Source organism: Coenobita brevimanus, chromosome 97, assembly GCF_032717465.1.
Source record: "Coenobita brevimanus isolate Jiangsu-jjx chromosome 97, ASM3271746v2, whole genome shotgun sequence".
Taxonomy (NCBI): Eukaryota; Metazoa; Arthropoda; class Malacostraca; order Decapoda; family Coenobitidae; genus Coenobita; species Coenobita brevimanus.
Window position 1 is genome coordinate 16,447,772 of NC_137050.1, and position 26,627 is coordinate 16,474,398.

A 26,627-nucleotide genomic window follows, 5' to 3' on the forward strand; every position below is an offset into this window, starting at 1 on the left:
AAGCTTGAAAAATAACAAAAAAAATGCGATGGTGTCAAAGATGAGGTGCAGCGACGCTATCGTGGACTAGTTACCTCACAACACCCCTTTTTCTATAGACCCATTATATTACGACTTGCTTCATGGTGTACAGTAGAGTCTTCATGCAACGCGAGATAGGTTATGCAGAACCTCGTGCAAAATCAGTTTCGCGCTAAAACATGACATATTTACATGTAAAATAGGGAGTTAGGTTCTAGGAGCCCCATATTGATCATTGAAAATATATTTAAAGATAGGTTATTACAAATATATCTGCCGTAAGACATCCAAGACATGTGTTTACATTACGATCTTGCTGACTTGACACATCATTGGATTCTAACCTAACCAAACCAACAAGTTTTGCCCCTTTACAATCCCCACAAAAATTTTAACCACCAAGGATTGCCGCAAAGCCTCTTGAAATCCTCATTACCATTCAAGCAGAAACTTCTGACCTAATCAGCATGTGAATAATGGCCACCCAGAATCATGGATATTTTGCCAAGAATCACTTTCGGCTCACTCATTTAAGAAAGAAAGAAAGAAGAAAAGTGAAACTATTTTTGAGTCATTAGCCATCAACAATAAAGGAAAAAAAACTATACTGAAGTCATCAGCATGGATTGATTGCATACTTCTCACTTCTCAGATACACACGAATGCAGTAATTGTGAATGATAAACAAGTCAGCCAAGCAGTATAATTTGTATGACAGTACAGTATACAGTACTTCACAGGAACTGAACTCACATAACGATCTTTCCTAACTATTTACATCAACGTGTAGTGTCTTCACATACCGTAAGAGCCGAATTTTCTTTACCAAAGACTGTCAGTTCATAACAAAGGTCAGGCACATTCCCCCCCCCCCCCCCCCCCCACACACACACAAATTTCACCTAAGGTGAAAACATGAATTTTACTGCTCCTTCATCATTAACTTTTTTTCTTTTCCCAACAAAGAAACTATCCACATTGTAAACACATCCGAGTCGTTTCATGTCTGATCGTTTGCATATCAGCTCCCACACCACATGCCCCTTCTTCCAACAATTTTACATTTTCCTTTGGAATAAATGCTTTTCCTGTGTTTATAGCACTTTCAGGGTGCTTAGGCATAAGTAAGGTTAGGTTGGAACCACATGCTCTGAGTTCTGAGAGGAAATGTGGAGCAAGGAAATAAGCAGATAAATGCTTCTCATCACAGCGATGATACACACAACACTGAGGCAGGCTGTGGCAGGTAGTATGGGACATGGGTCATGTGGGTCAGGTACAGTACTATGTTACAGTAATTTTTTATGTTCAACTACGATATCATTTATTTTTGTACCTGTAAAAAGAAATACTGTATGTAGTTAGAAATGACAAACTTTCAAATAATGGACAAATGACCGATGTCCAGAGCGATTCTCTGCCGGCAGATATTGTCTGTTGTATCCAAAATCCGTTGATTTGGGATCCGTAGAATCGAGGGTCAACTTTATTTTGTAGGGTGTTTTATAGCAAAGATATCTCCATAATTGTTTTATATTTCCTATGATAATATGCAATCAGGGCTGTGGAGTCAGTACCCAAAACACTTGACTCTGACTCCGACTCCTTAATTTCTTGTGTGTCCAACTCCGACTCCAACCCCTTAGACTTTTTTTACAGTAAATTTGCCATGATGGGTCGTCACAGACTTGCATGTGCTCAAAATTCCCACTTCACAGCTTACAGGCACTGGCAGATGCTTCCGTGTCACTTTGTTCTACAGGTATAACCATTTCTTTCCTAGCAATTTCGTATTAAGAAACTCAGCTCAGGATTCTAGAATTAAGAAATTATCTAGACATGTTCGCTCAGTGGGAAAGCTGCTAATCGTGGTGTCTGTTTACATTCCCTTTTTGTTCTGTTGACAGATGGCAGCACCTATGTTTATGATGAACATAAACAAAGAATAGGAAAACAACAAACAAGTCCTAAATAAAATAAGGAAATTAAGAGAGAGAGAAAAAAAAGCTGCAGCAGCAACAAGAAATAAAAATAAGGAACTGTTGTTTGAAAGGCAGTAGGTCCACATCACATCTACATCATGTTTAAAATTTCTTTACTGGTAGTCGGAGTCGGAGTCAGAGTCGGGACTTTTTTACCAACTCCTACTCCAACATCACCATAATTGCTTTCCACTCCAACTCCGACTCCACAGCCCTGTATGTAGTTGAATGTGACGTGAATACACAGTACATTCGATCCTCCTACAACGCGGCTAATATAGACTGACAACACTCCACGCTGTACTTTTCCACATTATATGTTCCATATGTTTCCATTATAAAGGGCTAACCTAGACTTGACTTTTTCCAAAGTTGCCCTTTCCACCCCAAATCCACCCAAACCCTCCAAAAAACACTGTACTGACATTCACTCTGGTACTCATACACAGGAAGTTATTAAAAATACATAAGAGAGAGGGTAGTGTTTGGAAACTCCCTCTGCTGTTTGGAGTGACCCTAGTGAGAGAGAGTAGTGTTTGGAAACTCCCTCTACTGTTTGGAGTGGCCCTAGTGAGAGAGGGTAGTGAATGGAAACTCCCTGTACTGTTGTTTGCAGATGATACTGTGTTGTTGAGTGAAGACGAAGGGGAGCTGCAAGGCTTGACGGATGAGTTTGGGAGAGTGTGTAAGAAATGGAATCTAAAGGTAAATGTAGGGAAGAGTAAAGTGGGCTTTGAGAGAGGTGAAATCAGTGAATGTACAGAGAGGTTGGATGGTGAGGAGTTGGAAAATGTGAGTATGTTTAAGTACTTGGGTAGTGTGATGAGTAAGGATGGAGGTTTGGAGGGTGAAGTGCTTGAAAGGGTACAGCAGGGAAGAAAGGTTGCTGGTTCTTTGAAAGCAGTGATAAGAAACAGGGAAGTGAGCATGGAAGTGAAAAAGTTACCACATGACAGTATTGTGATACCAACTCTAACGTATGGAAGTGAAGCTTGGACGTTGTTGGAAGGACACAAGTCAAGAGTGAGAGCAGTGGAAATGAGTTATTTAAGAGGAGCCTGTGGAGTCACATGGAGAGACAGGCTGACGAATGAGGATATAAAGGAGCTTTGTGGTGTGGATGTGGATGTGATAGGAAGTGTTATGAGGAACACACTGAGGTGGTTTGGCCATGTGGAGAGGATGGAGGGTGAAAGACTGACGAAGAGAGTGTATGTGAGTGAAGTGGAGGGGGGAAGAGGGAGGGGGAGGCTGAGGATGAGATGGAGGGATGGGGTGGAGAGGTATATGAGAGAGGGGGGTGTGAGTTGGGGGCAGGGCAGTGAAATGGCGGGGGACAGGGCGACTTGGAAGCGATTTGTTTGTGGCCACCCCAAACGGGATTGAGGCGTCTGGCAATAGATAGATAGATAGAAGAAAGGCTCCTATACATTAATAACAAAAAGTTTAGGTCACTAACCTGACTGGCTCTGCTGGCGACACTCACTGTCCCCGACGTCCCCAGACTCCATTCTCTGTAGTCACTGTCCACCAAAAACCAATGGAGGACACCCCCAGCAGCCGATGGGGGTACATATGGATGTGACCTCAAGTGACCAATTATAGTGCACTGCTCGCCTGATGTCATCATGGGCGACATTTGACTTTTGGCAGGCCGTCTGAACTCCGATGCCTGACAACTCGCAGCATTATATGTGTTTGTGACCGCAGTATATATTTTTTGGTCACACTACAGGTGACCATGTAAGTACAAATCCATGTTATATGATATCTCATTATATGAGGGTTGACTGTACTGGTGTTACATTTTGGGGTTCCTGACAGGATGGGGGCATTCACTGCAAGGCACATTGTTACCATAATAACTGATAAATACCCATTGTACTGTATTTTATAAGAAAGCTAGCTTAACCTATGCAGTACACTACTGTGTATTTTGTGCATTGTTGTATGTTATTGCATTCTTTCTATAGTATCCACCATACTATTTCTGTAGTATCCACTATACTATATTTAAAGGAAAATGTGTTTGGGCTGTTTTGGAGTATGTTTCTATTCAAAGGCATCTGTGTTTGGGGCATTTTGGTTTTATCTTACTGTTGTGTAACTGGGCAGCCCTTGCCTGAATTAGTTTGTATGATGAGATTATTGTACACATACACAAGTTGCTGCAAGGATATCAAGAAATATAATTTGCCATATAGATGCATAAACCTGTGGAATAGCCTGGACAAAGAGATCGTTCAGTCTAAAAACTTAAATGAGTTCAAGGCAAAATTGGACTTAGTAAGACCCCACGAGTGCAGCTCATTTCCTGTATGTCACAACTAGGTAAATAAACACACACACACACACACACACACACACACACACACACACACACACACACACACACACACACACACACACACACACACACACACACACACAGTAAATGACTTGCCAAAAGAGTTGAGTACTGTAGTTATAAAAGTTACATTTGTGGATAATGTTAAAATAATGAAATACATTACGGTATATCCAAGATAAAGATAGTTGTAAAGAGCTGCAAGATAATTTGGACAAACTTTGTAACAGAAGCAAGACTTGGAAAATGGATATTGGTGCACATTGATAAAGAAAAAAAAATAATACTGTATTTCATGGCATATGAGAGACACTTTTTTGTCACAAAATAACCTTGAAATATCCCCATGTGTCTTGGAGGCAAACCTTGACAGGTTAGCTTGGTTTCATTTAGAAGAAACTCATACAGATAATCATCTCACTGCATGGCAGTCACAGGTATTTTTTAGAGTATAAAGACTGTTGATTTATTTTAAAAAATTACATGCACTTGTGTATATACACAGTAGATTCTAGAAACACCCAGAACAGTTGCAGTTTGTTTACATGTAATGGTCTAGGAGTTTAGCAGTTTATTGTCCAGCATATACCCTACTCTAGCAAGCCAACATACATCACCAGTGAACTGCCTGCTAACCCTCTGAAAGGCAGTTATGATCACTTCGCTTGCCATCCACTCATTAACTAGCAAGGCAATCGTATAAGAAAGATGGTGGCTAGCGAGACTGCTGAGTCATCATGACACTTCAGTCACATATGGAAATTCGATCACCCATTTAAGGCTGGTCTCTCTTACTGATATTTTGTTTCATTCAAGACAAGAGTATCGTTGAAGGGAACATATTACCAGTAGTGAAAAACAGTTGTAACGTTTTACAGTACTGCCTGAAGTTACAGCTACACTGTATTTTTCAGCTGCGACTAAATACATCCAGCAATGTCTGAGCCACTCAGGGTTCACCCAGTTACAGTACTATGTTGTGAAAAAGGTATAATCTACTGAGTAACATAATTAATACAGTATTTGAAGTTAGCAGTGCCTGACTGGCATTCATAGCTGCATCCACCATTTTTGTTGTATTCACACCAGACAAAATGGTCAGAGCGATCAATCCCATGCACCCTTTGCCTCACTGCTGATCAGAGTGATTGATCTCTTTCACGCTCTCCCTCGCTGCTGCCCCTAACAAAATCATCATGTTTGACAAAGGTGCCTTATATGTGTGGGTGTGGTCGTAGGTGTGGATGTAAGTGTGAGTGTGGTGTGGGTGTAGTTAAGGAGAGAGGAGTGGGAGAAGTCCAGATAGGGTCACAGTGAACTGCTTATCATTATCCCTTCAACCCAGTTATGTATTTTATAGGGTAATTTATTTTTGCTTGTCAAATGGTTTTATTCAGTTCAGGAAATATCTTGTACAGAATGGGTTAATTTGAGTTGAATCAATTGCCCCTAGTTTGAAAAGTTTCTCCTGTGCTCAGTAAATATATTTGCATTAGTAATACAGTACACTCAATCCTCGTAATCCGTGGCAAAGTGGCTGTCAGACTGCCAGCACCCTTAAACTGCTGTTAAGTCACAAAAATTGCGGATCTAGGCACCAAAGTGGACCTTTTCCAAGGAGAATCGTAAACCGCGGCATTCAATTTGATAACCGCGACCCAACAACCAATCACCACCTGTCCCTGGTGGCAAGTGTGCATACTAATGCCGCTATGTTGTTGTTGTTCTGCCCACCAACCTGCACAGTACAGAGCATCACCGTGCAGTACGAGAGCTACCTGCCCTTTTTTGTGCACTTCCCCCCCACCTCCTACCTTCCATGGCCCCTCCCGAACCCCCGAAGAAGCGCTCTAAGCCCTGTGGCATCAATAAGCAGCTGCCGTTGTCGTACAGTCAATGTTTGGAGCTCATTTGTCGTGTTGAGAAGGGAGAGAAGTTTGCAAGCCTGGCGAAAGAATATGGGAGGAACGAGTCGACCATAAGGACAATCTACAAAACCAGGGAGAAACTGAGGAAGTGCGTCAAAGCTTACGGGACTGGGCTCATTGACAGCCGGGTGCGGTGCCGAGACAAGGCAGTAATTTGGACAGAAAGATGTCTGGAGATGTTCGTCCTGAGGCTGGCAAGGAAGAATATTCCAGTCGACGGCTCAGTCATCAGGGAGAAGGCTAAGAGTTTTCACAAATTGGCAAGTCAGCGGCTCGGTATCAACCCCCCTAAGCCCTTCCATTCTAGCCATGGGTGGTTGTCTAACTTTCTGAAAAGGAAGTACCTGAAAAACGTGCACACGACTGGAGAGAGAGCATCTGCGATGTTTAGCCACAGCAGAGGACTTTCCAACCGTCCTCCAGGCAGTTCTGGAAGAGGGGGGTTATACAGCAGATACTGTTTTCAACATGGACGAGACTGGACTCCAGTGGAAAAAGCTGCCTAGCATCACATACATCCCACGTCAACACTGAAAGGCCCAGGGAAGGAAGCTCGACAAGGGGCGCCACACAGTCATTTTTTGTACCAATGCCAAGGGAATGTTCAAGATGAAGCCTTTTGTTATTAATAAGACAAGAAAACCCCGCGCCTGCCGCAACCTCGAAGACATGGACCAATCAGGGGTGTATTGGCGTCAGGAGGGTAAGGCATGGGCTACAACAGGCTTAGTCGTGGACTGGTTTAACAGATTTGTTGAGGAGGCGAAGGCCCATTGCAAGCGTGTTAAGGTGCCATTCAAAGTATTGCTACTCATGGACAACGCTCCTGCTCACCCACAAGCCCTAACCTCACGTCACCCCAGAGTCAAAGTTATGTTCCTTCCACCCAACATCACCTCTCTTCTCCAGCCACTTGACCAGGAGATAATAGCGAATACGAAGCTGTTTTACACCCAGTTATTTTATCGTCAGTTTACCTCAGCTGTCATCAACGATGCACCGGAGTGGCAGCTGCTGAGAGAGATCACGGCAGACAGCAGTGACAGTGAGACAAAGGTGGATGTTGAGCCTGACCCCGGAGAAAGTCGGGAAGTGTTGTTACTGTACCAATTCTGGAGGAAATTCAACATCAAGGACTGTATTGATGCACTACTAGAGGCCTGGGGCAAGCTTAATGTTGCAACGATTGCACATGCCTGGGGCTTTCTCCTTCCTAACCACACGAGTGACAATGCGCCAACTCAGAGTGTAGAGGACAATGTGCAGGCTGTTGTTCAACTGGCTCGGAATCTGCCAGGCTGTGGTGAAGTGTCCTCTAGTGACATAATGGACATGATTATTGAAAAGGCTGATGATGCTGAGGCTGTCGTGAAGGCTGTTATACAAGACGACGAGCACTTGGAAAGGCAGAATAACAGTGAAGTGAATGAGCAGGAACGTGGCGAGCCTTCTATGAAGGAGCTCGTGATTTGCTTATTTATGTAGACTTGGCCAGGGAGATTGTGAAATCCATTGAACGTGATGAGGAAAGGTGTAGTGAGAGTATTGGTCACCTAGAAAAAGCTGTGTGTTTTTACAAGGACTTGCATGATCGTAGAGTTAATGAGAAACATCAGGAACTCATCACCCACTATTTTGCCTGGGTAAGGGCAGAAGCTGAGCCTGAACCACAGCCTGGCCCTTCACACACTGAGGATGTGGATGATGTAGCATCAGTCATCTCTGAGGCAGACTTTGAGGGCTTCCTGAGGGAGGCTGAGGAGCTGGAGAAGGGAGAACAGCATCAGGGAGCACCCCCACCTCATGCTGAGAGATTCTAAGTTCTTCCCAACGCCACCCCACTTCATTCACATAAGCAATATCATCATAGGATTAGGATGAGATCCCTTAACCTTGCTTATTTTTATTAAATACATGAACTGAATATTCCTAAATTTGTATGTTTGTGTTTGATGGTGCCTAGATAGGTGTAGGTCCCACCTCATGCTGAGAGGTTCTAAATTCTTCCCAACACCACCCCACTTCATTCACTTAAGCAATATCGTCATAGGATTAAGGTGAGATCCCTTAACCTTGCTTATTTCTATTAAATACATGAACTGAATATTCCTAAATTTGTATGTTTGTGTTTGATGGTGCCTAGATAGGTGTAGGTAGGGGTGGTTGGCCAAAGTCCAGACCCTAATTAATTTTTCACATAAGAGTTATTATTTATAAACCACGGAATTTGTAATCCGCGGCAGTGGTCCAGACCCAAATTGCCACGGTTTACGAGGATTGAGTGTAATAAGATAATAGCTGCAGTAGGCTGGTTAGTGTGTGCTTGGCAGTTTCTTTGACTAAACCGTTAGAATAAACAAGATAAAGAGGAAGGCTGTCCCTATCTTAGTTAACCTTTCCACTGATAATATTAGAAAATGAGGGAGTGACGAAGCCTGGTGGTTGCATGAATGTCAGTTTGTCTCAGTACATGTCCATCTGTAATATTATTTATCTAGCTCTCTTTTTGATATTAACCTTGGCATTTCCAGAGCAAAACTGTTGTCATATATTTGAGAATAGGGCTGCATTTTTCTTGTGCTTTTGTTGGAGCTGCCATCTACCATAAAAATGGCAGCTCATTATACAGTAATATGTTGAGTGAGTATTGTGTGTGGTGTGTAAGTGCATGTACCAGAGCAACTGTGATGAAGCAGTGCTACTAAGGCATAATAGTGGATGTTTTCACTTTACAGTACTTGATATGTTTTGAGGTGAATGACTTTTTTAAAGTAATTTCTGACCAGTTAAGTATGCTTTGTTAATTGTCGATGTGAGGCATAGTGGACAGTGAGAGAGTGATTTTGAGACGAGAGTAGAGACAGCTGTATACAGTTGACCCCCTACTGTTCATGGGGGGTTACGCACTGGACCCCCCTACGGATGGGGGAAATCCATGAATAATCCGTACCTTCTGCAAAAATCACTGGTTTCATTGTTTTAACAATTCCCATTACTTACAGACCCACTATTAAACCCATTAATGCATTTTATGAAATATTAATACTTTCTGAAAAGAGAGTACAGGATAGTACACAAGGCTTTTTGGGCACAGCATCATGAGTAGCTTTCTAATTTTTCTTGATGTAACGTACTGTGCTCTCGTTCACACCAAAATGTTGGCCAGCAGCCACAAACGACTGCCCCTTATGCACCATATTCAGCAGTTTCACTTAATCTTTCAGCAACATCATTTTCTTCTGCTGCATAGGCTCTCTAGCAGCAAATGCAACCTGAGCAGCATGCTTAGGACCCACTCTTCACAGGGATGAATGGAGTTGATTAACGAAGCCATAATAACACGCAGAACACATGCGGATGCACTACCCGTGAGATGAGCTGTGAGAGAGAATGAGTGTGGTGGTATATGGTTGGGTCCCCTCTTTGAATGGTTAATAGAATAGCGAGAAAAAAGACACATAGGCAGATAGTCAGGGATTCTACCATAAGAACCAGTCAGAAGCAGGTCTCACTGCAAGAAAAGAGTGGGAGATTTGTGTTGTGCGATACCGAGTGCTGTAGAGTGCTGATGCCCTGTGCTGAACAGCACAATCCTGTACAGGGTAACTGCATGGTTTAACTGTATAGGACAGTATTTCTCACAGAAAACATGCAAGACAATCACTTATGAATCACTAAGAACAGCTGATGATGTGGGATTAGCTGGAAATATCTTCCTGTGCATCTTTTAATTGATTTTCCAGGAAATCCACTAATAGCGGGGGTTGACTACCCTGTTCCCAAAGAGCCTTGCTATATTGAACTTCAGTTGTAAAACATTGTAATACACGATTTGTTTAGTTTCTGTATACAAGTTCTACATTTTTGTATTATTATGGAGGTATTTAGAGGTTAGCGAGAGTGCATAATTTGTACTGGTGGCTAAGTGGTGTACAAGAGCATGTTTGTATTATACCAGTCAGCTGAACAGAAAAGACACCCATTTTCATTTGGTTTGTTTATTAAAGGATATTTTTTCAGTTAAGGAAGTGAATGTGTTGTTTGTAGGTCATAAGAGATCAGGAGCAAGTCACAGTAGTCTCATGCTGTACTGAGTCAAGACTGAGTGTGGGAAAATACTGTAACATTGGAGGTGTTGAGTACAAATCTGAGAAGTACTGGGTACTTTAGGGTAAATAAAATGCTGTAAATGTTCAATCTCTGTAAGTTTTGAAAAAGTTCTCAAATGTGTAAAAGAACAGATAGTATTTTCAGTTGTGTTTTTTAATTAAAGAAAAATAGTATTTGTCTCTAAATACTGATACATATTAATGGTACTGTAATGGATATGAACATTGATTTTCAAATTGTTGTATGAAAGAAATTGGACAATTCATAAACATTAACAGTGTTAAAATGCCATTGTGGAATGAAATAACTTTTTTTTTTTTTTTTTTTTTTTTTTTTTTTTTTTTTTTTGAGGCTGGAGTTATTTGTTTTTCATTTCTTTGCCTGTACTGTACAGTACCATAACGGACTAATTGGGGCCCGAGCCATTCCAGAAAAAAAAGCAAAATTCTGATAAAAGCGACATTTGGACTTTCTCCTGCCAACCCGGACTTTTTCCAATATATCAGACATTCGTCCGGATCGCACCAACAGTTTTTAAACTGTTTTCACTACCATTGCAGTACTGTACTGTATGATACAGTCACTACAATAATCAAATGGTATAATACAGTACAATCCCAGTTAACCAAGATGCTTGGGGAATTTACCTTCACGGTTACTTATTTTTCCCTGGTATCTGATATTATATACTCATATATAAACTATATCATTGCAGTATGTACAATACCACTCGTATCCAGGGTCACACTAACATTTTTCCATTGATATAACTTAAAACACACTCCCATTGACATAACACACTTGGTTGCAATGTCTTGTGGTAGTGCATAGTGCACACAGTAAGTCTGTTTTGTTAAATATTATTCATTACACAGTATTTTATTCATCAAACAGAAAAATGAACTAAAGTAATAAACCTTCAGCATCAATTGGTGAACAGATGATTTGGAAAGAAGTGTTCTACAATACAGTTATCACGACTCCCTTGCTCACAGTTGCGTATACATGCCGTGGCCTACCCATTTCTTCCTCACTGGACCGCCGGCACCATGTGACCATCCCTCACTCACCACTCAGCTGTTTTTTACAGATAATACAATAAATACAATAAGTACGAACATAAACAAAACCCCTGGCCCTGATAAAATATCACCGAGAATTCTCAGAGAAGCAAAAAATGAGTTACTGCTGCCACTCTCTGTCTTATTCAATAAATCGTTAAGCACTGGGAAAGTTCCATGCGAATGGAAACTAGCAAATGTAACACCTATTTTCAAAATGAGTCGCACCCAGGAAATTACAGACCAATCAGCTTAACATCAATAGTGTGCAAGTTAATAGAAAAAATCATGAGATAAAATAGTTATTTATCTAGAAGAAAATAATATAATTAAAGACTCGCAGCATGGATTCAGACATCGTCGTTCATGCTTAACTAACTTACTGGACTTCTTCCATGATGTTTAAAAATCATACGATGACTCGAGCAGTAGATATAATTTCCCTTGACTTTCAGAAAGCATTTGACAGTCCCTCACAAGCTTCTCATGAGCAAAATAGAAGCACATGGAATAAAAGGAAATACGCAGAAATGGTTACAAGACTGGCTTTCAGACCGAAAACAGGGAGTTGTGATAAACTGAAAGGAATCCAAGTGGTGTAACGTGATCAGCGGCGTTCCCCAAGGCTCAGTACTTGGACCGATACTTTTTATTATCTATATAAATGATATTGATGTGGGTCTAAATTGTAAAGTATCCAAATTTGCAGATGATACTAAAATAACCAGTAAAGTAACTTCAAAATTACAGTGGCTGGAGTTACCAAATGACCTTAATACTTTAGCAAGCTGGGCAGAAAAATGGCAAATGAAATTCAACACAGAAAAATGTAAAGTACTTCATATTGGAAGTAACAACATCCATGCGAACTACAAAATGAACAATATCCAGTTATCAGGTACAGACAATGAAAAGGATCTTGGTGTGATAATATCAAATGACCTAAAACCAAGTAAGCAATGCACCGAGGTGGTTAAAATTGCAAACAAGCTGGTGGGTTTTATTGGAAGAACTTTCGTGTTTAAATCGGAAAAAGTCATACTTGCCTTGTACAACTCACTAGTGTGCCCCCATCTTGAGTATTGTGTGCAATTCTGGTCTTCATACTACAGAAAGGACATTGAAAAATTAGAGAAAATTTAGCGAAGAATCACAAAAATGATACCACGACTTAGAAACAAACCGTATGAGGAACGCCTTGAAGAACTTAAATTATTTAGCCTAACGAAGCGCAGGTTAAGAGGGGACCTTACTGAAGTTTTTAAAATCATGAAAGGATATAACAACTTAGACATGAATAAATATTTTGATATAGACCGTTGGAGTCAAACCAGACGTAATGGCTGCAAAATTATGGGAAAGCGTTTCCAATCCCATGAAGCAAAATACTTCCTCTTTAACGGAGTTGTAAATATCTGGAACAGATTACCCTCAGATACCGTGGACAGTATCTCAATTGAAACATTCAAAAACAAAATAGACAAGTATTTGCATGAGAATCCTCAGCTGACTCTTTTTCTGTCCGAATAACTTGCTTTTATAGCTACATGTAAGTTCATTCCCCTTTTGTCTACAAGACACCCTGTCAACAACGTACCCATACATAGTGTCGCGTCACGTCATTATACATTTTTCAATTTATTCAATGCAAATAAAGTAATATAAGCACAGATTAGGATATGCACAGATAACCCTGAGTTAACGGTCACTACTCTTACTTTCGACCTGTGATGGGCTGTGGATCACTGAGGGGCCTTGTTAGTCAAGTGACCACCATCGGGATTTTTTTAATGTACCAGGGGTCACTGCTTCAGGATGAAACTTGTGTACTTGTCCCACATGGGAGAGTTCCTTGTCTCAGTGGAGTGAATGGAGCTAGGGCCTGATTGACTGCTGCCTACCTTAAAAGTGCCAGGCAAGGCTGCCGCACCACCCCTAAACATCCACTCTGTGCTGTCCCCTCGTGTCTACAGGACATCCCGTAAACTTAACATAGCGTCACGTCACGTCATTATACATTTTTCAGTTTACTCAGTGCAAATGAGGTAATAAGCAGTAAGCACAGATTAGGATCTGCACAGATAGCCCTGAGTTAACTGTCACTACTCTTACTTTCGACCTGTGATGGGCTGTGGATCACTGAGAGTCCCTGTTAGTCAAGTGACCACCATTGGGATTTTTTTAATGTACCAGGGGTCACTGCTTCAGGATGAAACTTGTGTACTTGTCCCACGTGGGAGAGTTCCTTGTGTACTTGTACCACATGGGAGTTCCTTGTCTCAGTGGAGTGAACGGAGCTGGGGCCTGATTGACTGCTGCCTACCTCAAAAGCGCCAGGCAAGGCTGCCGCACCACCCCTAAACATCCACTCTGTGCATTGCACATCTACACCGTGCACTGTGCAGCCCCCTTTTCTCTAAGACACCCGTTGTATATATTTCTCAATCTCCCCAGTGCAAAGACAGCAGTATAAGCACAGATTAGGATCTGCACAGATAACCCTGAGTTAATGGTCACTACTCTGACTTTTGACCTGTGATAGGCAGTGGATCTCTGAGGGTCCCTGTTAGTCAAGTGACCACCATCGGGATTTTTTTAATGTACCAGGGGTCACTGCTTCAGGATGAAAATTGTGTACTTGTCCCACATGGGAGAGTTCCTTGTCTCAGTGGAGTGAACGGAGCTAGGGCCTGATTGACAGACTCAACGGCTGTCGGTGTGCTCGGTTAAGGGTTTGATGTTGAAGGCAGGAAACAACGTGGTGGTGATGAGAATGGGCTGGCACTCATGGGGGTGGCAGGCTTGAAGAAGGAGTTGATCCTGTTCTGACAGTAGGACTGGCAATTCTGCTTCAATTCCCTGGAGGAGACAAGACCATTCGCTTTTGAGGGTTTTCGCGGAGACTTCATTCCACATGTTTCCCCAGTCGAACACTGCAGAGTTCAGGTCGTAACGCCGAAGATTCTTCAAGGTCTGCTACCCACGTGTGTCCTCGGCCCCATCCTCATCCTCTAACACCACCAGCACCTCATTCAGGAACCTTTGTCGGTGTATCATTTAATCGTGAGGACCGTGAAAACCTGAGGACGAGGGCACCAGGCACACCCCCAAAATTCTCTTCTTGGTTAATTTTCACCATTCATAAGTGTATTCATCACCATAAAACCAACGTCATCGTCTTTGCCGATGTTTTTTCCAGCAGATAAGCATGAAAAAAAGGGAGGAAATCAAATACTAGCACCTTAAGGCGAGGAAAATATATATTCATGCACAATTAAATGAATTCCCAACATCACCCTTTTTTTCATGCTTATCAGCTGGAAAAAACATCGACAAAGACGATGATGTAGGTTTTATGGCGATGACTACACTTATGAATGGTGAAAATTAACCGAGGAGAGAATTTTTGGGGTGTGCCTGGTGCCCTCGTCCTCAGGTTTTCACGGTTCTCACGATTTAACGATACACCGGTACAGTCTCTTGGCAGCCATGATAGCACCCTGGTCCATTGGTTGAATCAGAGCTGTCGTATTAGGTGGCAGAAACATGTACCTAATCTGCCTGACATCAGCAACCGAATCCTTCTCAGATGGATTCACAGGTTCATTGTCCAGGAGTAGGAGTGCCTTCTCCTGGTCATGAGGGATACCAAGGACCTCTGTTTGATAAAGGATAACCTCCTTGATGAAGTGTCTGTGGAACCAGTCTCTGAAGATCTTGGCAGTAAACCAGGCCTTCACAGAAGGTACCACACAACAGGCCAGCTATCCATTAACCCACAGAGACAACGTGGTTGTTTTGCACTCCCGACAACAATGGGTTTGAGGCAGTGCATCCCATTAGCATTGCCACAGCACAAAACAGAGATACATTGTTTGGATAACTTTCAACAAGGCACAGTCTTCTCCTCCTCTGCTAGGGCGTTTGTGGGCAATGAGCAGTAGAATAGACCAGTTTCATTGGTGTTATAGACTTGATTAAGGGCAAGGCCCTCATCCTTGATCAGGTGCTGCACTTTCTAGCGAAACGGGTCTGCTTTCTATGCTGCAGCGTCCAAGGCCTCGCCCTGTGCCTTACGGTCAGTAAGTCCATGGTGAAGCTTGAAGTGAAAGAGCCCTCCTTCAGAAGCCTTGAAGTCGTGTATGTTGTGCAGGTGTGGAAACTTCTCGGCTGCAGCCTTCACCTCGATCCCATGCAGTAGCACACCAGCAGCATATTGCTGGCGAAACCATGTAAGTGTCAACCAGTCAGTAATTGGGTGCCGGACCTGGGCCATGGCCTTCCTGTCACCCCTACGTGTGCTTTTGCTAAAGTCCTGTCCGTACTGCATAAGCCTGTCCCACGACTTCTTGATATCGAACAGTGTTGAATGGGCTAGATCATATTCCTGCAGTATGTGTCCTGTGGTCCAGCCCATGTCAGCCTTGCTCAATATCTCATGCTTCTTCTCCAGAGTCAGAACCTTCCTCTCCCGCATCTCAGGTGGTGGTGGGGCCATCGTCACACACACGAGAATGCAGCAGAGGAGGGCCACAACCTGAAGAAGGTAGGGGACCAAAGGTAGGGGACCACCACAAGGTCAACCACATTCACAGTCATGCTTGCAAGCATTACCGCTCACAGGTGAGACAAAGGCAGAAACTGAGGTGCTGGCTTGTAGGCCGGCAAACAGTACAGCACTGGCATATCGCACCCCACATTTGCTTCTGAGCACAGAGAAACCAAAACACGGCAAACTGACATCTGGAAGTAAGGTTCACTTCTGTTTGCCCAGGCAAGGGTTATCACAGGACGACAACAGTGAATGACCAGTACATCACTGCCTCAGGCAGTGTATAATTAATGCGACCTGCCAGGCGACTCTCACCATCCAATAGGGAAGCGGACAGGTGTGCGTGGTGGGGAGTTTCCACACAAATCCCAGAGGCCAGGAGACTCCCACCATTCAGAGTAGAGGCTGATGGGCGCTTTTACTGTACATTTACTTGTGGCCTGTGGTCAGTGTTGCATCTCTGGAGGCCGTGCAGAAACAACTCCTGATGACTGGGTGAATTTGGATGTTCGGTAGAGAGCCAGACAGCCGCTGTCACCGAACATGTACTCATAGCTTGTGGTCTGTGTTACAGGCTCAGCGGCAGTTAAAGTCTCACCAATCTAAAACCAAGGTTTGGGTGGAGTCCAGCCGGGGATTTCCCGGTGTACAGCGTTGCCTTCTTTCATATACTCTGATTGGCTTGTGGCTGACCTGACACCATTAGAGATCGCGGCTCACATCTCGCCACCTGGCCTGACATGACTTCACCCACTTCTGTGTGTGTGTGTGTTTGTGTATGTGTGTGTGTGTAAAGACAAACTAATTTAAGGTATAAATATAACCAAAATAATGAATTTAAAAATCGCATTTTCTCTCTCTCTCATATAATTTATGATTCCCAGTATGGGCCTGGATGTTACCGCACGTGAGTGTTTTAACTTGTTTATTTCTATTAAGAAAATAGTATATGTTCTACTGATTCCTTCAAATTATATTATAAACGTAATTGTTACATTACTTACCCAACTTAGAACTACGTGAAAGTCGGTAAAAGTAACTACATTTTTTTCAGCAACACTGTAAAATATGTATGCCACGTTTCTTTATTGATGTACAAGAGCCATATGCATTACAAGTTTACTTTCCTTTGCTATGTTAGAATACTTACCTTTACATTGTATTAGTATTTGTGTACCTATCTGTGATGCCTATTACATATATAACAGAATTTACTCATCGCTCGTTTAGGAAGTATGGCATGGCTGCACCCAGCGCCAGACCCCACCCAAACCTTTGTTTTAAATTGGTGCGACTTTAGGAAAGACTTCGTCCAGTGGCTGCACGACTTTGGACATTTGGTGGGGATGCGCTTGTGGGCTACAGTCGTATTACTCGGATGCAAAAGGTTCATTGGGAGTGATGGGACTGGCGTACAACTTTGACCATTCAATACAGGGGCGGACGGACAGTTTAGCTCTGGTTGTGGGTTACGGCCTACTTCCCGCTCACAGCTCGAGCCCAGCCGCCACGATACTGAATGTTTGAACATGTCAGCTGGCCAGCCGAAGGTCTTGGGGACTTTTATATCTGGATAATGGCAGGTAAATTCGAATAATGGCTTAATATAGCAAAGGTCCAATGTCCGGATAATGAACAGGTCCAGATACTGCACGCGCAGATATATGAGGGATTACTGTACTGTATACGAACGTAGTCTGGTAGTTCCTCAGTTCTGATAAAAGCGAATTCCGGTCTGTTGAAGTCCATTATATCAAGGTTTTAATGTACTGTTCTTTTACATAAAATAAAGAAACCATTAACTAATGAACAGTACTGGATAGAGATTCTGAGAGGTGAGTGTGTATTTGAGTGAAAATTACCCATATCAAGCAACCTTTCTGCAGTCTTGGTTGAGAGGAAGTTTTTCTCAGAGCTGCCCTTCCAGAATTAGGGTGCGTCTGTCACACTGTAGTATCTTATTTACCACCAAGCACAGTAAATAATGAATACTAATAATAGTAAAAAAAAAAAAAACGTTTTGGAAATGGAATAATTTTTTGTTTCATTTATAAAGGCACCAACATGATTGCATGCATCAGCCTTGGTCACTTAATGGTGGCTCTCCATGCTGCTAGATCTCTGACAGCCTCACTATTCAGTCTCCTATCTCTAAGGTCACATTCAGTGACCTTGTCCAAGGTCAGTTTCAGTCTGCCTCTTGCTTCCCTACCCTTAATGTTAACACTTCTTACATTCTGCACCCAATTGTCATTCCCCATCCTCTCCACATGCCCAAACCATCACAATCTACCTTTCCTCATCACAACACCAGTACACTCCAATCTCATCCTACCACTTAACTCTTCCATCGTAAACCTAGGCCCTCCAGCCTACACATTCAAGTACACTCCATTATCTGTCTGTCTATATATTGCCAGAAGCCTTAATCCCGTAAGGGGTGTTCACAAACAAATCTCCTCCATGTCGCCCTGTCCCCCCGCCATTTCACTGCCCTGCTCCCAGCTCACAACCCTCTCTCTGATATACCTCTCCATTCCACATGGCTTCCTGTAACCCATAGAACCATTTACTACATTGATTAATAACTCCATAACTGGCAAATGGGTGCTTGGTGGTGTCGTGAGTTAAGGCACTTCAAGTGGCAGTGGCACTTTCAGGTCTTATTTTGCTTTGTTTCATATAAAGGCTGCAGCATGCATGCATGCATCAGCCTTGGTCACCTAATGGTAGCTCTCCATGCTCAATCTCTGGCAGCCTCCCTGTTCAGTCCCTCATCCCTGAGGTCACATTCTGTGACCCTGTTCCAGGTCTTTTTCATCCTGCCTCTCACAGCCCAAGCCCCGACGTTAAAACTTCTCACCTTCTGCATCCAGTTGTCATCCCCCACCCCCTCCACATGCCAAAACCATCTCAATGTACCTCTCCTCATCACAATAACAATACACTCCAGTCCCTTCTTCCTCTTAACTCTTCCATCGTAAACCTAGCCCCTCCAGGCTTCTAACTTAAGGACACAGTGTACATCCACCTAATTATTGTAATTTCTGTATGCTTGACCCTGCAAATAGCCTCCTCCTTTACTGCCCAGGTCTTACTACCATACAGCATTACGCTTCCAACACGTGCCACATAGAGAGATCCCTTAGCGCGGAGAGAGCTCCCTCTCGGTGTCAGGAGAGGCAACAGCTCAATGAACTTCTTCCAGCCACTCCTCGCTCTAGCCACAGAGCTAGCTCCAGCCACACTGTCAGCACATAACATGTCTCCCAAGTAACGAAACTCTTCTACACACTCGAGACGTGCAAGATCAGTCCTTTCACACCTGGCAATCTCCACCAACTCTTCCCGACACACTGTACACATGAAATCAGCATTGTCTTGCAGTCTACTTCTAATATCACGACATCTCTTATGCACCCACATATCACAAAGACTGTACAAGATGGGCATTTATTGCTAAAATAATGTTGCATGGGCAAGCAACAGGATACTTGTAACCAAAAATGTCTGGACAGTATTGTCTTGCCTAGGGTTCTTATGTTCCTCATGGGGCAGTAGAAAATTGGATGGTGGATTGGGTTGTGGTCAGGTTCATGATAAGGTTTTACTAATGTTGCATTTTATTATTATTATACTGAATGTTTCTACTTTCCTGGCACAGACCAAATGATCGTAAATATATTAAATAATATTTTAATAATAGAAGGACAGAGGTCACATGCTTGTAGACATTGCAACAAGGTGATGTACCACATTTTTTACTTGACTTACAGGTATGCAGTACTGTGTTAAGGACATGATAAAAAGTCTGGGGACAAAAAATTATATAGTACTTTGTAGCTTAAATCAGAGGGTTTGGGGATTATAGGGATATTTATCCCTGTCAGAAAGACAGGTCATAAACCTTAGTTATCATATGTCAAGGTGGATTGAGGAGTTACCTTTTTTTATCCCACCCCATGGTGTGCATTTTTATTTTATTTTATTTGTTTATTTATTTATTTTTTTGTCAAAAACTTGAAGATAAACATCCAGGGCATCATCTGGTGGGGGGGGGGGGAATTGTCTCTGCGTAGCGCTGTGTTAAGTTTGCTTAGGGGTGGAGTAGCGTTTTATATATATATATATATATATATATATATATGTGTGTGTGTGTGTGTATATAAACTTGAAGATAAACATCCAGGGCATCATCTGGTGGGGGGGAGGGGGATTCTCTCTCTCTGTCTTTGCATAGTGCCATGCGTAAGTTTGCGTAGGGATGGAGTAGTTAGCGGTTATGCACAGCCACTGGAGGGTTAGCACAGCCTGAGCTGTGGCTCGCAATGCATGGGTTAATACAGTTTAGAAAAGTTGTCTTGTAATGAAAGGGTTCATCATCATCATCATCATCTAATCCAATGTTGCCACATGAAGAGCATAGGAGCATGGGGCTAGGCAAGTTGGTCCTGATATTTTAGAGGAGAGTGACCAGCCTTATTCATCCCAGAGTGGCATGTCTCTAAAAACTTTTTCAAGTATAATGTCACGACACTGGAAAATTTTACTCTGTGTGTGTGTGTGTGTGTGTGTATTTACCTTGTTGTATTTACTGTACTTAGTTGTGATATACAGGAAATGAGTCATCCTTGTGGGGTCCTGTCTCCGTGTCTCAACCAGTCAAACTTTGCTTTAAACTCATTTAAGTTTTTAGACTCATTTCTCTCTAGAAATGAGTCAGAAATGAGTCACGTGGAGAGACAGGCTGACGAATGAGGATATAAAGGAGCGTTGTGGTGTGGATGTGGATGTGATAGGAAGCGTTATGAGGAACACACTGAGGTGGTTTGGCCATGTGGAGAGGATGGAGGGTGAAAGACTGATGAAGAGAGTGTATGTGAGTGAGGTGGAGGGGGGAAGAGGGATGGGGTGGAGAGGTATATGAGAGAGGGGGGTGTGAGTTGGGAGCAGGGCAGTGAAATGGCGGGGGACAGGGCGACTTGGAGGTGATTTGTGGCCACCCCAAAGGGGATTGAGGCGTCTGGCAATAGATAGATAGATAGAAGTTTTTAGACTAGACAGTCATTTTGTACAGGCTATTCCACAGGTCAGTGCATCTATACTGAAAACTTTATTTCTTGATATCCTTCAGGCAACTTCCCCCCCCCCCCCCCCATGCAAACAGATCTTGTCTGTCAGTTTTGTCTATTCCCATCAAGTCCCTGAACACTACAATAATGTCACCCCTCCATCTTCATTCTTCTAAGGAAGGCAGACCCAGCTTTTCTAGTTTTTCTTTGCATGATGGATCTTCATGCCTAGGGACCACCTTTGTTGCTGTTCATTGTATTAACTCAATCTTGTCTATTTCTTTCATTTTATGTGGGGATCACACCACTGCTGCACAGTCCAACCTGGGGTGGGTCATAGTCACTATTGTTTTTTTCATCATCTCTTCATCCATGTATTGATATGCCACTCAAATGTTTGTCAAGAGTTTCTATCTCAGACAATCTTGTTAATGTGTTTTTCAGGTGACAAATTGTCCTGATCCAATGCTCCCAGTTCCTTCTCTTCTTTGCTTTTCTGATTGGTTCCTTTCCCATTGAGCAATGCAGTGATGGCCTCTTTGTACTTTTACTCATTTCCAATATTTTTCATTTTCCTTGCATTGACTTTCATTTCCTAGACCCGACTCCACTTATAAATCCTGTCCAGATCATCCTGCTGCGTTTCACAATCCTCTTCAATTTATATTCACCTCATGATCTTTGCATCATCTGCAAACAGACTTGCTTATCTGTTCATTCCATCCACCATATTGTTTACGTAAATCAGGAGCATTACAGGTGCCAGCACCGAGCCTTGTGGGAGTCCACTTGTTACTTCTCTCCACCCAGACATCTTGTCTGTTATTACTGTCTTCATCTGTTAGTCTCTCCTAAAGTCTTTCATCCACTTCAAGAGGTTCCCCTGCAATCCTCCTTTGTGCTCCAGTATCCACATTACTCACTTGTTGGGTACCTTATTAGAGGCTTTCTCCAGATCTAAGCACACACAATCCTCCCAGCTCTCTCCCGTAGCACATAAATATTTTGTGTGTGTGTGTGTGTGTTTTGGGGGGATGGGGGGGGGGGGGCTTACAAAGTTCAGCATGGATGGCCTCACTTGTAACATGAAGAACCACCAACCGTAGTTGGAAAGGGAAAACACTTAATATCTGCACTTCCATTTCCCTTAGTAATGATGAAACAAAATTTTGATTTTATGCCTCCTGTAAACCATTAAGGAATTGATTTTTTTTTTTTTTTTTTTTTTTTTTTTTTTTTTTTAATACTTTGTCTTATGTATAGTAGATCCAAAATATTATTCATTTCTAAATTGTATGGTTTTGTTGGTCTTAATAAAATAAATAGAGACTACTGAATGAATGATTATTAGGCAATCTACAGAAATTACTTATCCTCTGTTGCTATATCATTTAATTAAGCAGTGATGTTAACCTGAGGGTTTGTAGGTTTTGGGTAATTTCAGCTGAGCAGGTTTAAAGATTGCTGGTGGTATAGTTTTGAACACTGGGAATGAAGAGGTTGAGATTATTTTGATGCAGTGTGTGTATGGGGGGGTGGGGGGGAGATAAGCAGTTTAGACACCCTATTTTAGTCCAAGGTGATGGGTATGTCTTTGCACCATGTTCTTGGCTCTCCATCACTGTTCCCAACCATTCTCTGACCCCCAGAACAATCAGAAGCTGACATCGTGGCTCCAAGATCTCGTGGAGCTCTTGCATCCTCTCAAATTCGTGAACTATTGGACCTTGGTGCTCAGAGTGATATACTCTCCGAGAGTGAGGTAGGTGGACTCGGTGAATGCGAATCTGATGGCACTGTGTCCGATTTCGATGATGATAAGACAACCGCTGACTCCAGTAGGAAAAGAAAAGCTTCGCCAGACTTGATGGAAGGAGCAAGTGAAGCTAAGAAATGCAAAACTAGTCCCATCTCACTGCACCCAACAGGCTCCTACATACCCTCATCCACAAGAGAAAGGTGCACATTACCACAACAGTCCTGGGAATGGGATTTTACTTCTAAATTCACTCCTATTAATAAGGCATTTGATGCATCTTCATCAGGAATATCTCAGAACTGTGATCTAAGACAAGATTCTTCTGAGTTTGATTTCTTCTGTTTGTTTTTCAACAAAGAAATACTGGACCATTTGTGCCAGGAAACACACAGATACCATCAACAAAAGCAGAAGGAGGCAATGAAAGTGCGAGAACAGGGGAAAGGAACTACATGGCATGAACCAAGTGCTGAAGAAATGTACTGCTTCCTTGGCCTGGTTATGCTCATGGCTCATGTTCGAAAAAATAATGTGCAGGACTACTGGATGACAGATACTTTGTTAAATACACCTGCCTTCCACCAGCTTATGACAAAGGAGCGTTTTAATGACATAATGCAGAATTTACATTTTGTCAATGACAATGAGGTACAGCAGTGTGACAAGTTAGCAAAAATCAAACCAGTTTTGAATCATATCAAGAGGAAGTTTAAAGAAACTTTCAAACCTTTTCAGGATCTGACCATTAATGAAAGTTTGGCTTTGTGGGAGGGTCAGTCAGTTAGCAAGCCATATATGCCCCATAAACAACAACAGTTTGGAGTTGAATGTTTTGTGCTGAGTGATTTGAAAACAGGTGTAATAGTTGACATTGAGGCATATGCTGGTACTCCAAGTGAAAATTCCAGTAATGAGTTTGGTTATGGTGGTGCAGTAATAGAAAAATTGTTGTTTAATTATGGTAACAAGAATAATGTTGTGTATTTGGACCACTGGTATGCCAGCCCTCTGCTTTTTAATTTTTTGCATAAGAAAGGCATTGAAGCTGTAGGGTTGGTTAGGTCTTCACGGAAATGCATGCCCAGGTTTAGGAAAGTTAAAAAAGGATGCACAACCTCAGCTCACTCGCACAATGTACTAGCCATCAAATGGGCAGATAAACAAAAACAGAAGGTCTATGTACTGACAACCATTCATGAGGATGTGATGATTGACTGTAACAAAAGTGATGGAGTACTAGGTCAAGTTGAAAAAATTCCAGAAGTTGTGGCAGACTACAGAAGAAAAATGTGTATAGAGGATCACTCACACCTTATGGTTACCAACATTGATTGGGTGCAGAAGATTGAATTGTGGTATCAGAAGTTCTTCTTTCACCTGCTAGATATAGTTGTATTGAATGCATACCACTTGTATTGTGTAAAAACATGCAGCAAGCCATTATTAAGTGACTTTCATGGGAATGTTATTCGGCAGCTTTTTGAAAAATTTGTGACAGTACCGTCAGCCAAAAGTCAGGAAGGTTCTTTACCACAGCGCCTCAATGCTCCACACTACCCTGCTTGCCTCTCATCACCAAGTTGCACAAATCCTGAGCAACTGTGTCATGTATGTGCCAACACAGAATTGTCAGAAAAAAAGAAATCTCTGACCAAAACTGTGTGTGTGGAATGTAATGTGGCTCTGTGTTATTTTCCCTGTTTTGCAAATTACCATAAATTAAAGCAGTTTTAAATAGTAGGTGTGCTTATACTACTTTGCCTGAAGTCTATGAAGCATTCAGAAATTAAAGTAGCACTAAAGTAAACCAAAAGTTTTTTAATTGAATGTTTTTGGGCAGAGTTTAACTAATTACACTTATCTGAAATTGCAAGTAATTGAAAAAATGTACTTGAATCCATGATTTCATCATAGCAATTGTGTGTGTGTTTTTTTTCCAGAATAAATGAAATAAAGGTCAAGTAAGAAGCAAGCTTGTTAACATTCTAGAAATCAGAATGTAGATGCTTCTCTCTTATTGCAGAAAAAAATGCAGTACATGTACAACTTGTGGTTGTCTAGGATTATGGTATTATTTACATAGCAGATAATGATGTACCAATGTAAATCTTGTAGAGCAGTACAAGAATAAAGCATGACAGCCTGTAATAGATTTAATGTAGATTGACCTTTAAATGATAGTTACTTTTATGGGATTTAGTCCAGATTAATGCACTTGAAATGGCATTTCTACAGACATCATAGCACTAATCCTAACATGTCATTTTAGTGTTTAATTTTCCTAATTTACAAACTCTTGTGTCAGAAGTGCTGTGTGTACCTCCTGAATCAGTTGATTTCCTTCAGTCAGCCGATGTATTTTTGTATTTTATTCTTGTTACCTCCAGATACTTATGCACCTCTCTTTTCAAACTAGGGTATTTAGATACAGTTCTTATCAATCGCATTCATACAAGAGACCTTTCCTGTGTTGAATAAATTAGCTTGAGGTAGCAGGAATAATATAAAAAGATATCACCAGATTTAAAGGATTCATTTTTCTTACCCCAGACCATTGTGAAACAGTGTATTTCACATTTGTTTATACATCATGTTTTGTGTACAGTAAACCCTCCTCTTACATGGACCCCACTTATTTATTCCCCATTTACTGTGTGGCAAGCGTCCATAAACTGTGGCAAAAATCAGCAAGTTACTATAGTAAAAAAAAAAACTCACCCGGTGATGTTTATGCTTTCCTCTTGCATGTCACTTCCATCTTGAAGGTATGTGTTCGTGACTGACCTGCCCTTGATTTGCTGTGCTGTTCTGCGTAAAAACTAATTGTACGGGCTGATGAGGGCTGTGTGTGTCATCTGCAGTTCAGTAGTACCTTGCCAGTGACACTGTAATGCAGTAGCCTGTGTATGATTCAAGTGGTGTGCGCATCTCCATGAACTCTTCAAGTGACTCTTGCTTCAGTTGTATAGTGTTTTCCTCCAGTGGACCCTGCCAGTGACTTTTTGTAATGTTGTGACATATGTGTATCTCCACTGATGCCCTCCTGGTGACGTGCTATGCTAGTTCCCTGTGTGCATCTCTGGTGGTGCCTGAAAGTACTGTACCCTTTCCCTTAGGAAACATATTTTTAATCTAGTTGAGGTCATTGGGGATTTTTAGTAGGCAATTAAGGGTCTTGCTGGAGACTTGGTTAACATATTAGCATACTATAATCAATTAAAGGTGCACATTTATGTGGATTCTGTTTGTGTGGTCTGCCTGGTTAACACTTTATCTGTGTAACAGGAGAGTTTGCTGTATTTTGGTGCAGCATGGTGTAGTTGTATATTGTGCAGTAGAATCGCAAATTTATCATGATTAAATTTTGGCAACACATCAAATATCTGTCTGGTTGCAATTTTCAACTACAAACTTGTGATATTCTGTAGGTTTTGGCTGACGTTCATGATTCTAAATACATCTGAGGCCACTTGGTTTCTGGCCACCAGCATAGTGTGGCTATGCAAAACCAAAAAATTACAGCCACTGATTAAAACACAACGCAGGTTGTTGTAAAAGATCTTCTGCTGAAAAGAGCATGGCCCTTATTTGTGCTGAACTGGCTATATACAGTAAATCATTGAGTTATGCTGGCATGTTTTGCAACGATCCAGAATTACATTATAAAAGTGAAGAGCTGAATCGTTACGCTTATTCGTATTACGTCAAAGTTTCGCCATTTAAAATAAATTTAACCCTCTCTGGAACTTTAAGTTTTCAGTAAGTTTCTGGGATATGAACAGCAGAGAACCCAAC

At 41.9% G+C, this 26,627-nt stretch overlaps 1 protein-coding gene across 2 annotated transcripts in view; it reads left to right on the forward strand.

Annotated features, from left to right (window-relative positions):
- Window positions 1-25,279, forward strand: part of LOC145413726 (uncharacterized) — a 206,220-nt gene extending 180,941 nt beyond the window's left edge. For both annotated transcript variants that reach the window (XM_080283382.1, XM_080283381.1), the window contains exon 12: window positions 22,723-25,279. In XM_080283382.1, the coding sequence (XP_080139508.1) occupies window positions 22,723-24,566 (1,844 nt within the window). In that variant the 3' untranslated portion in view covers window positions 24,567-25,279. The remainder of the gene's footprint in view (window positions 1-22,722) is intronic.
- Window positions 25,280-26,627: the final 1,348 nt, after the last annotated feature.